Source organism: Misgurnus anguillicaudatus, chromosome 11 (assembly GCF_027580225.2).
Source record: "Misgurnus anguillicaudatus chromosome 11, ASM2758022v2, whole genome shotgun sequence".
NCBI classification, from domain to species: Eukaryota; Metazoa; Chordata; class Actinopteri; order Cypriniformes; family Cobitidae; genus Misgurnus; species Misgurnus anguillicaudatus.
This window is the reverse complement of record NC_073347.2, coordinates 19,978,712-19,991,079: the sequence shown is the minus strand read 5'-3', so window position 1 is coordinate 19,991,079 and position 12,368 is coordinate 19,978,712. Positions and strand designations below refer to the sequence as shown.

The 12,368-nt window shown below is 37.1% G+C and overlaps 2 protein-coding genes across 8 annotated transcripts in view; one reads left to right on the top strand and one right to left on the bottom strand.

Annotated features, from left to right (window-relative positions):
• Window positions 1–8,355, top strand: part of slka (STE20-like kinase a) — a 28,898-nt gene extending 20,543 nt beyond the window's left edge. For 2 of the 3 annotated variants that reach the window (XM_073873251.1, XM_073873249.1), the window contains 6 exons: window positions 2,782–2,919; window positions 3,414–3,530; window positions 4,220–4,408; window positions 4,499–4,624; window positions 4,733–4,846; window positions 6,744–8,355. In XM_073873251.1, the coding sequence (XP_073729352.1) occupies window positions 2,782–2,919; window positions 3,414–3,530; window positions 4,220–4,408; window positions 4,499–4,624; window positions 4,733–4,846; window positions 6,744–6,890 (831 nt within the window). In that variant the 3' untranslated portion in view covers window positions 6,891–8,355. Of the gene's footprint in view, window positions 1–66; window positions 139–2,781; window positions 2,920–3,413; window positions 3,531–4,219; window positions 4,409–4,498; window positions 4,625–4,732; window positions 4,847–6,743 lie in introns of all 3 variants that reach the window. The other variant, XM_073873250.1, reaches the window with a different exon arrangement.
• A 25-nt stretch (window positions 8,356–8,380) lies between these two features.
• Window positions 8,381–12,368, bottom strand: part of col17a1b (collagen, type XVII, alpha 1b) — a 31,780-nt gene continuing 27,792 nt past the window's right edge. For all 5 annotated transcript variants that reach the window (XM_073873247.1, XM_073873248.1, XM_073873245.1 and 2 more), the window contains 5 exons: window positions 12,181–12,342; window positions 12,006–12,086; window positions 10,122–10,202; window positions 9,884–9,964; window positions 8,381–9,754 (listed from right to left, as the gene is read on the bottom strand). In XM_073873247.1, the coding sequence (XP_073729348.1) occupies window positions 9,711–9,754; window positions 9,884–9,964; window positions 10,122–10,202; window positions 12,006–12,086; window positions 12,181–12,342 (449 nt within the window). In that variant the 3' untranslated portion in view covers window positions 8,381–9,710. The remainder of the gene's footprint in view (window positions 9,755–9,883; window positions 9,965–10,121; window positions 10,203–12,005; window positions 12,087–12,180; window positions 12,343–12,368) is intronic.

Genomic DNA, 12,368 nt, shown 5'->3' with positions numbered 1-12,368 from the left:
GAGTTGAGTGCTGATGTGTGTCCTCTGTTCCTGACATGGTGGAGTTGGCTGTGTTTTGCTCCACAGGGTGTGGCCCAGGTTATGATACAGTCTTTTCAGTTGTCCTCATGTGCTCTGTTCAACGCTCAGATGCAGGATGTAAGTCTCCTTTCTCCTCGTGTCTCAATCCTCTCACATGTGCCCGTTCGACACGCGACATATGGAACACAACAACAAGAGTCCTAATGTATTTTATTAATGCCTTTTTACAGATGTTATTGTTTAGCTAACCTGTAGTTTAGCAATTAAAAATCAAATTGGTGTTGTCTGTAAGCTGTGAGAGCAAATATATGCTAGTGTAATCCCAAAATTAACTATAAATTAAAATTTATAGTTCTTCAACAAGGGCATTCCTTAAGTTTGACTAGATGCAGTTTTTATATGAAATGAGGGCAAAATGAGGCATCAATACGTCAATAGAAAAGCTTTGTTCATAGCTGTGACATAAACTAAACACTATTGGCTATGTTGAAAAGGACCTGTCCTGTCTATACATCTACACTATGTCCTACTCTAACTTCCTGTTTCAATAGAAAATATGTGACCCTGGACCCCAAAACCAGTCATAAGTAGCACAGGTTTATTTGTAGCAATAGCCAACAATACATTGCACGGGTAAAAATTATAGATTTTTTATTAATGGCAAAAATCATTAGGATTTTAAAGGATTAGTCCATTTTCTTGAAAAATCCAGATGGTTTGCTCGCCACCATGTCATCCGGAATGTTGATGTCTTTCTTTGTTCAGTCCAGAAGAAATTATGTTTTTTTGAGGAAAACCTTTCAGGATTTTTCTCGTTTTGATGGACTTTAATGGACCCCAACACGTAACAGTTTTTGCGGTTTGGAATGGCAGTTTCGGATGACTCTGGACGGTCCCGGGCGGGGCGTGGGGGTCTTGTCTAGCGAAACGATTGTCATTTTTGACAAAAAAAATAAAAATGTGCACTTTTAAACCACAATTTCTCTTCTTCCTCCGGCTGTGTGACAAGCAAGCGCGACCTCACGTAATTGGGTGTTACATATATGAAACGCACATTTGCGGACCATTTTAAACAATAAACTGACACAAAGACTTTAATTTGTTTTATTCAACATACAACAACGTTGGAACGGTCCTCTTTCTCCACACTTGTAAACACTGGGGCGTAGTTTCACATACGTCATCCGTGACCTCTTGACGTGATGACGTCACACGACCGGAGGAAGACGAGAAGTTGTGGTTTAAGGGTGCATTTTTTTTCTTGCCAGGGATGACGGTCGTTTCGCTGGATGGGACCCTTGTGCCTCATTTGGGATTGTTTGGAGTCATTTGAAGCTGCAATTTTGAACTGAATTAAGGCTGTTGCGTGTTGGGGTCCATTATAGTCCATTGAGGTGAGAAAAATCCTGAAATGTTTTCCTAGGAAAACACATTTTCTTTGTACATATTTACTGTACAAAGAAGGACATCAACATTTTGGAAGACATGGTGGTGATTAAATTATCTGGATTTTTTTAGAAAATGGACTAATCCTTTAAGTAAAAATCTTGTTCCTACCGTAAATATATGAAAAATGTATTTATTATTAGTAATATATGTTTCTAAGGACTTCATTTGGACAAACTTTAAAAGCGATTTTCGTTTTTTTTTTGCATACTCAGATTTTCAAATAGTTGTATCATGACCAAATATTGTCTTATCCTATATCATACATCAATAGAAATCATATTTATTCACATTTTAGATGATGTATTAATCTCAATTTAAAAAAATTACCCTTATGACATCCAGGGTCACATGTCAAAAGAGGAAAGAAATCTGCAATTATCAAGAAGTTTTATAAGATCATTAACTTCATTCATTAACAGAAATAGTACTATTTAAAGCATGTGGAAAACCATCTAAATACGCAAAGATAGCAAATAGTCGCACCTGGAAACTTTTTGGTCTGGTGAATCACAACAGTATTGTTTAAACCCACACCCAGCTAATATATTTGCTAAATGACATCATAGCAGAAGTGATTTATTTACAGAAAGTTTCACATCAGTGCTGTAGTGTTTGGTTGTGATGTCGACGGCACATGCGGGCAGGACGATGCTCTGTTGTTTTTGGAGTGCTGTCGCTGTGTTGCTGCAGTGTCTCCGTATCTCTTCACACTCAGTATCTCTGTACACTCTCTCTCTCATACTGTTACTGAAACTCTAGTCAAGTTTCTGTGCATCACATGTTGCTTTATTTCTGTGTGCCACCACTGAAGGTCAAGTTCAGGAGATATCAGATCTCTCAGAGATTTTAGATGATAAGCCTACTCTTTATTGTTTTTTTATTAAAATATACATTGTATACTATACCTATATTGCTCTGGTTGAGTCAGATGCATGACCTTCAGGAAGGCCCACATAGAGACGTTAGCTAACAATAAAAACTGTGCCATTTAGATTTTTTTGTTTATATCAGTGTTGGGAAACAGTCTGGGCCTACCTTCAGGTTTTAGATGCATTGTTTCTAGTTTCCTCTGTTCATATACAATCTTTATCCATTTATCATGATATATGACTGTTATATCTTTGTTAACTTGTGACTTTTGAATACGTGTGCGTGCTTTTACTCTCAGTGCTGTGGTATCAGTGCTGTGCTAGTGGTCATGTGATATGCTGCTTCCTGGAGCTTGTACAGATGTTCAGATACTAATTTATAACACCCCTGCTGTCTTTGCACCCCATTCCCTTCCTCTCTCTCTCTCTTTCTCTCTCTTAGGAGCAAGAGTTTCTCCAGAAGCAGCAGCAGGAGCTGGATGGAGCTCTGAAGAAGATCATCCAGCAGCACAAACTGGAGATCGCCACTATAGAGAGAGACTGTCTCAACCACAAGCAGCAGCTCATGAGAGCTCGAGAGATTACTTTAAGAAGTTTACATATTAAAAGTTTAGTGTCAGAATACTTTTCCTTATCGCAGAATAGCATGCGGATCAATTGGTTATTGTAGTTTCTTAAAAGCGGTGGCTCCTAAACACGGTGACACATTCAGCATTAACTATTTTTTTTATCTAGGTCACATTTTCAAACCACAGAGATAACGCCCACCTGCACGAACAGCAAAAACACTGCACCTTAGTCATTGCAGTAAAATTGTACTACAAATTATTTTCTTACCATGATCCAATTATATGGTTCTTATGAAGGCCATCTGTATGCCTCTTGAGGTGTGGCCCGGATCTCATTTGATGAGACAGTGTTGAAATCCTCCATCTGTGACGTTAACTGATGTATTATGAGCCATATGACCTAATGACAGCATACGTGTCTAAACAGAGTCAAGCGCTTCGGTTTCTTGGTAAAACCCTTGCTTAGTGTTTCATTTTCCTCTTTCGTAAACGTGCAGCTCGAGAGGCTGCCATGTGGGAGCTGGAGGAGCGCCACCTGCAGGAGAAACACCAGCTCCTGAAGCAGCAGCTGAAGGATCAGTACTTTATGCAGAGACATCAGCTTCTCAAGAGACATGAAAAGGTAAAACAATAAGAGATTGTTTTGTGAAAGATCAGGGTGGTTAAAAAACAAAAAAAAATATTTATTTATTTATTTATATACAGTACTGTGCAAAAGTCTTAGGAAACCACCACCAGACTTGTTGTTTTAGAAGTTTTAATGTCCATCCATATTTATTTTTCAATCTATTTTATTAAGATACAAACAGAAAATACAGGAAATACAAAAAAATATGCATTTTCAGGACTAAATTTCTTCTAAAGGCATCGTCAATATTTAGTGTGACCTCTCTTGGCACTGAACACATCTTGAGCGTTTTTAAGCAGAATGAAGTAAAAAGACTAATTTCTTTAAAATTTGAAATTAGGATTGAATTTTATTAAGGTTTAAGAGATCCTGCAGTTTCCTGCTATTGCTCAAGTTGAAGGGGAGAAAACTTGACACATCAGTTTACATTTTTTTATACAGTTTTTAATACTACATACACATTTTCTGTATTTTCTTGACTGAGAAACAATTATATATGATCACTATAACATTGCAAAACAACAAATCTATTTCTGGCATGGTGGCCTAAGACTTTGCACAGTACTGTATATACACGGAGCCTAATAATCTGATTGACTGCTCGATCAGAATGAAAAGCTTTCTTGTTAATGCATTCAGCATGTGTAAGTAGTCACTGATTGTTTGTGTTTTGTGGTCATCAGGAGATGGAGCAGATGCAAGGTTATAACCAGCGGCTGATAGAGGAGATGAAGAACAGACAGGCGCAGGAGAGAGCTCGGCTTCCGAAGATCCAGCGCGGGGAAGCAAAGACTCGCATGGCGATGTTTAAAAAGAGCCTGCGGATCACTGGCACAGGAACACCAGAGCAGGACAGAGAGAAGATCAAACAGGTCAGACATTGTATCGTTGTCTTTGTCAAGATCAAAAGAATCAGATGTTACGTAACCTTACGGAGTTAAGTCTGTTTTGTTTTCGACCAGTTTGCCGCTCAAGAGGATAAGAGACAGAAGAACGAGAGGCTTCATCAGCATCAAAAACATGAGAACCAGATGAGAGACCTGCAACTACAGTGTGATTCCAACATCAGAGAGCTTCAACAGATGCAGGTTCGTAACACATTTACGCTTGCACTTTTCTGTCTGGCTATTTTAATTAATCTAGTGTCTTTTGCGCCCCCCTCTGGTCGTAACGTGCACTACCTTTTTTGCCATCAGAATGAGAAGTGTCATCTGCTGATTGAACACGAGACTCAAAAACTGAAGGAGTTGGATGAGGAGCACAGTCAGGAGCTGAAGGACTGGAGGGAGAAGCTTCGGCCCAGAAAGAAGGTACTGAATAAATGCACAGTGTGCACACATGCTAAATTAGATTATGAGACTTAAAGGGAAAGTTAACCCAAAAATGAAAATTCTGTCATCATTTACTCATCCTCATGTTGTTCTAAACCTGTATGAATTTCTTTTTTCTGATGAACACAAAAGCAGATATTTTGATAAATGATAGTAAACACACAGCTGATTGTAACCATTTACTTCCATAGTAGGAATTAGAGCCCGACCGATATGCTTTTTTGGGGCCGATGCCGATACAGATATTAGGGAGTAAAAAAAGACCGATAACGATATATCGGCCGATATTCTTTATGTGTATATTATAGTTCAGTATATACTACAGTATATTATACTAAAGTACTGTACATAGAATACACTATATACTTTAACATAATATACTGTATATGAATAAATACAATGCAATGCAATGATCACTCACATATGTGGTGATCACTCACAAATGTGGTGATCCAACACTTATATTGATGTGACAAAGATATGTACTATAGGCAAGAAGTTAACAATAAACTTTATTATCCAAAATTAGTTGGATATCAGTGCACTAAACAGTAAACTTGACTTATTATAAATAACTTTAAAATACAAAGAGAACAAAATACATAAAACTTTCATCAGTTGCAGTTTTGATGAGAACGTTATAAAGAGAAACTTATGAAGTCATTGATTAATATTAGCTTTACTGTAAGTTGTGTTCTTCACAAATGAGTTAACGTTAGCCACTCACAGTTACGAAGACAATGCTTGACGGAGCACATACTAATGTACACTATGTTTAATGTTGTGCACAACGTTTTTATAACACAAACCCAGGGTTCCGTGCAAACTTTAGACTTTTATAAAACTAAAGCGTCTTCGCTCCGCCTCTTTTATTTAGCAAGGGTGTAGATTTGCGCGAGCTTATTGAATCAATTGCTCTGAAATGAGCATGTTACCTAACAACACAAGCAGCAGTAATCTCATATAGTGATATATAAGTTAAGTGCACGGCTGCGCGTAGTTTAAACGTGTCATTTCTCCGTCTCGCCACTCTCGCGTCATTTCTCCCGCTTGCGTTTTAACTCGCAAGTCGACAAAGAGACGGATTAAAAACACCAAATGTAAGCGGGAATGCGTCTCTCTTGTCCATTTATAATCCAATCGACCAAAGCGCGTCTTAATACTAGGTGTAACAATGTTGTGAAGAAGACACTGCATGCCTGCTTCCATGCCACCTGAACTGAGAGACTGACTGACTGAACTGAAGTGAAGGGGGTGGGGGATTGGCTGGTGTCACTACAGTGAGTGATCTGGGTCGCCATTAGCAACCAGTATGGCGCACTCTGCTGGACAAACAAGTACTTACATCTTTTAAATGCATTTAATGTGTTCTGTAACAAACGTTCATATCGGCGCATATCTGCGGCTTATACGCCGATACAGATATATCTGCGACATGCTCATATCGGCCGATAAAATCGGCAAAACGATAAATCGGTCGGGCTCTAGTAGGAATAAAAAAATACGATGGCTACCATCAACTGTGTGCTTACCATCACTTTTCAAAATATCTTCTTCATCATTTATCACAATATTTCTATATTTTTTTCCTACTTTGGAAGTCAATGGTTGCAATCAGCTGTGTGCTTACCATCATTTATCAAAATACCTGCTTTTGTGTTCATCAAAATGGAAAAAAAAACGAATGCAGGTTTAGAAGAACATGAGGGTGAGTAAAAAAGTTTTTGGCTGAACTATCCCTTTAAGCCTGGATTTTTTAAGTATATAAAGAAAAAAGTTGAGAATAAAGCCAGAATTAATATAATATGATAGAATAATATCTGGACTGATGTTGTCAGTGGTGAGAAATTTATTATTTCTTTCTGCTCTCATTCAGGCCTTGGAAGATGAGTTCACACGAAAACTGCAGGAACAGGAAGTGTTTTTTAAGATGAGTGGAGAATCTGAATGTCTCAACCCGCAGGCACAGAGCAGAGTCTCCAAATTCTACCCCATTCCCAGTGTTCACTCCTCTGGCTCATAACCTCAATGCTTAAGCTGATGCACTGAAGGGCTTTTTGAAGGTATCTGATATCAGAATAAACAAATGCATGGGGTTAAAATGCAATGTATGAAATACACAAGAAGGATTTATTTTAACAGTGAAGGACAAAACTTATGCATTACCATGAATAGCTATTTGCCACATTGAATCCAATGGATTAACGTTTTAGTTTTCTGTCTGTGGTCATCTGGTGATGTTAATTTGTGATTAAGAAACATTTTAAAGGTGAATACACTTGGGTAATATCATTTTGTCTTTTTGGAATAAATGAATAGGATGGCCTTAATGAGGGTTACATGGTGCAAAGCCCGTAAAAAGCATGATTTCACAAACTGTTTGTGAATTATTGCGAGGTCCCATTTTAAGAAAAAAACTTGTTGACACTGTGGTCACTGTTACAGTCTGTTCTCTAAATGTTGCACAAAGGTTGCACAGCTAACTTAATTAGCATATCAATGCTGTTGTTATCAGCTGTTATTTGTTGTTGTTTTTGCCATATTGATTTGTTGTAATGTCAGAGTTATTTTAAAACAAAAGTCTTTTTAACTTTCTTACTAAAACCATATTTGTTATTATTGGTGCATTAAAATTAAAGACATTTGCAGCACCCATAAACTGAAGGAATGTAAGCTGTAAAATGCACAATTTTAAACCAATTCAACATATGCAGTAGTGATCTCTTTAGTGCGTTATGAAGAAAATGTGCCCTAATATTTTATATGATGTCATTTGGCAAGTCACTTTGCAGTCCACAGCACCCAAGTTCATTTTTTATGAACAAAATAATTTCAGATATTTGAAGGAGAGTGAGTTGGGCAGTCTTTGCCTCTGAATGTTTTTATCGAAGGTATTAAAAAGTGATTTAATGGATTTAACTGAAGATTGAACAACTTTATTGTTAACATGTCAGAGTAAACAAATATAACATTGCATGTTACATTAGTTATGTTTATTAATTTTAGGGGTTTTATGGAAGACAATGTATTGTAACAATGTAATGAATAGATCTGACCGAGCTGCAACAGTCTGCATAAGCATTTCAGTGGAAAGACGTGGTCATTTCTTACTGTTACTGAGGACTTTCCACCTGACTCGAGCTCTATTTTTGATAACATGTTTCGTCCAAATAGTTTTTTTTATCTTATCCATAATATGACACATGCTGTGCTCATACTTGCATGCTGAGAGAAATCCCAAATGCTGTATTTGACCAGAGGTGTGAGCTCTTTGACTGGACTCAGTTTTAAAGGTATGTGCATTATAAATCAGGATACCTTTCCAGAGAGATCTCAGTTGTTACACTGCTGAACATTATTTACCTTTTACAGCACTTTGATGGAATATCTGATGCATATTTTAAGGTCAATTTGATTATGTATCTGAAAACCTGTGTCCATTGATATACTGTAAGAATGCTGTAAATAAAACTTTCATTGTATTTTGATTTGTTGAGTTTTTTCTGTTTGGACTTCTTATGTGTACTGTCTCGGGTTTATTTTGTTTGGATTGGTGTCATCCATGTTACATTCTGATCTTTTACAAAACATTATATTCATTCAGCAGATTTATACAATACAAAAACAGCCAAACCACTGTAGTAAAAAAATAAAGGCACTTTTAAAGGCCACTGCTGGGTAAAAAAGTAAATTTCAAGTGCTTTTTACATCAAACTTATAAAAATTTAAGACCGTTGTTTTAATCCCACACTAGCAAAGCATTGATAATAGGAAAGTTTCCTGGACAGGGTTTATCCTAGTCCCAGACTAAAATGCATGTTTGAAATGCCTTAATTTAAAGGGGACATATCATAAAAATGACTTTATCCATGTTTAAGTGCTATAATTTGGTCCCCAGTGCTTCCTTCAACCTAGAAAATGTAATAAAATATCAACCCAGTAACTTAGTTTTGGTAAACTATTCTCTGCAAGCATGTGAAAAATAGCTCATCGGAATTTGTCTCCCCCTATGATGTCAAAAGGGGATAATACCACCCCTTAATCTTCACTATCCAACCACGGCACTGCCATTTAATGCACACCTAAATTTGCATTTAAAACGGCACATTTTTGCTTACACCTACGAAGTGGCAATTTAAACACGTTATAATAAATTATCTATATGATATTTGAGCAAAAACTTCACATACGTACTCTGGGGACACCAAAGATTTAAAAAAAATATATATTTATGTACATCTTAAAGTCTTATAAAATGTCCCCTTTAAAAACATCTTGCACTGATGTATCTTAACATATATCAAGTGCCCTTTTTTTGTCTAAAGATGCACACCAATATTGTTTTTGTTATTTGTTGTAAAAACTACTTTAAAGTCCTAGTCCTGGATTAATCTAAACCCTGTCCGGGAAACTGCCCCCATGTGTGTAATGTTTGGATTAAATATTGCATGCATTTGTTTGATTATAAAACTGCATATGAAGAGTTTAGTTGCAAAACGAGATAACTCCGTTTTTTAAATTTTTGTTAAAACATGTTTATTATTATGTTATCATGTTATTATTTTGTTTTATGGTGCTAGTTATGAAGGTTTAAATCAAAACAATCTAACTGCAGTTGAATTGATATTAATTGAATGCATAACCAAAAAACGAGATTTCTGAAAAATTAAATAATTTTGCAACGAAACTCTTCATATTGTGATAAAATAGAACCCAAACAAGCCTCTGACCTGCATTACTTCATAAAGAGAGGCAAGTTTATGTATTTACTGTATCATCTTAAAAATATGTATCTTCTTTATGATCTGCATGGCACAACATTCTGCTGTGACTTTGTAAGCCTTTACACACCAGTGGCTCTTCTCCATCTACCAGTCTGGATATCACCTAAAGTTCAATATAGAGAAACTCATATCAGGATGACAGCTGGATTGAACAGGTGTTTTTTCCAATAAAACTCATATCAGTTGGTTGACATTTGTTCCTATGAATGTCTTTGACAACTTGTTTTCTAACCTTTTTCACCCTTTTCTCCTCTTGGTCCTTGGGGTCCTCTCTGCCCTAGCAGGCCAGGTTTTCCTGGATTTCCAATCTCCCCTATAGATCAGAAAATAAAGTACTTTGAATCAACATCTCTTCACTCTCCTTTCAGTCCTGAGCATCTTCTTCTTTTTCCTCTTGGCCCCAGGCCTGCTGGCCATGGAGTAGCTGCTTGACATTTGTTACTATGAATGTGTTTGATAAGTTTTCTAACCTTTTTCACCCTTCTCTCCTCTTGGTCCTTCAGGTCCTCTCTGTCCTGGCAGGCCAGGTATTCCTGAACTTCCTATCTCCCCTACAAATCATAAAAGAATCGTTTGAAATCATCTGAAAACTTTTTTCTACACTAGTTGACTTTCTTTCTGTGTGTTATATACCAGTGGTTCTCAAACTTTTTCGGCTTGCATCCCTTCGTGGCCCTCCCAAAGAAAATGTATGAGATAAAACCTTCCAAAACTTAATATTTGAATAAAACAAAACATATTAAATTATACAATGTAGTGCTGCTGGTTAGTAGCCTAATATTTCTGAGATTTAATTACACAAAATGTATGATAAATTAATATTTTATAAAATGTCATAAACCGGGCCCCATTTGCACCATCCCAGGGCCCCCTAGGGGGCCACAGCCCCCAGTTTGAGAAACACTGTTATATACTGTACAGTAGTGGCCAAAAAGTATGTATAACACTGAACTATTGTGACCATGTCTGGGAAATCCAGGCTAACGTCTAATAGTGAGATTAGGGGCATCAACTTTTTATTTCAGTCATTGATTTCACATTCATTTCAATTGCTGACATGACCTTTATATTTATATGTTCACAAAAATGTTCTTCACATTATATAGGATGATTTTATGTAAAAAAAACAGTAAATAACAAAAATGACTTTAGCTGGGTTCACATCTTTGCTCTTTTTCAAATATGTTATTAAAACTCATAAAAAAAATGTTGTATGCGTTGCATTTGTGTGTTTGAAGTATAGTATAGCTTTGAAAATTCAAGGAGACTTGGCAAAAATGACACACAATATGTACAAAGTTTAAAAGACTTAGCACAGAGCCCAAGACAATGGTTAGAAATTATTACCACACAAGAGGATCAACAAATATAATTAACAGATAAAATTGTAGTCAGTTTATTAACTGTGAGCTTTTTGTTTCTCTATGCATTTTGTATATTCTTAAAAAAAACAGTTTCCCTAATATACTGTGGCTTTGCTTTTTACCAAATTATTTTGTCCAATTAAAACCTTTAATGGCGGTTTCCCAGACAGGGCTTATCTTAGTCCCAAACTAAAATGCATGTTTGAACTGCCTTAATTTAAAAACACCTTGTACTGACATATCTTAACGTATTTCAGTGCCATTGTTTTGTCTCAAGATGCACACCAGTTATGTTTATATAAGGTTTGTTTGTAAAAACTACTTAAAAGTCCTTATATAACTGGATTAATCTACACCTTGTCGCGGAAACTGCCCCATAAGGTTTAGTGTTTTATCCATTTTGTACCATACAGCTCATATTCTGATGGTTGAGTCTAACCTTAGACAGCCAATATTGTACAATTATTCTCCTCAAACATCACTTTGGCCACAACTATAAATCACGGCTGGCGTCAGTGGTGGCCGGTGACATATTTTTTTGAGGGCGCTCGATGCGAAGTTCATCACAACATGTATGTAGCCCGTCATGTGTGTGCTTCGTAATTTCAAAATATATGTTCTGCGCGTCTAGTGTTCCTATGTTCATCACATGTCTTGTCAAAATAAGTGCCTGCTGCAGACGCGTCTAAAGGGTTTATTATAAAAGAGACGCTTGCGTTTGCCAGATACTCGCATAATCTCATGCCTAATCAGAGTTTACTGTTAAGGGAGTGTCTTGCGTTTATTTTGTGAACGTGAGTGTCTCTTTTATCATAAACGGTTTTGACGCGTGTGCAGCAGGCACCCAATGTGACAAAACCCGTGATGTACATGGTTCACGTGACGCAACAAACACACACTTTGAAAACACGAGCAACACACGACACTCCGAACACATATTTTGAATTTGCGCCTCTCAGATGAGCAGTCACGAGCTGCTGTCATTGGTACCTTTCTCTCCTTTAGGTCCTGGGTATCCTCTTTCTCCTCTTGGCCCCTGCCTACCAGGTGGCCCTGGAATAGTCCCATGTACTGAAAGAAATTAAATAATGGTTTGGAATAAAGATCCATGTGGCGGCGATTAAATGTATAATCAGTTTAATATGTGAATAAAGTGGACACTGACTTCTAAAGAAGTCCACAAGGTCAGCAGTTATGTTTCCATAGGCTGCAAACACGCGGCTATACCCGGGCGGACCAGGAGGACCAGCAGGTCCAGGGGCTCCTTGGAGTCTTCCTACTTGACTTCTCCAGTACGTCTCAGTCATATCCTGCAGTAGACCCTGATCTGTGATAAATCAATTTTGTACATAA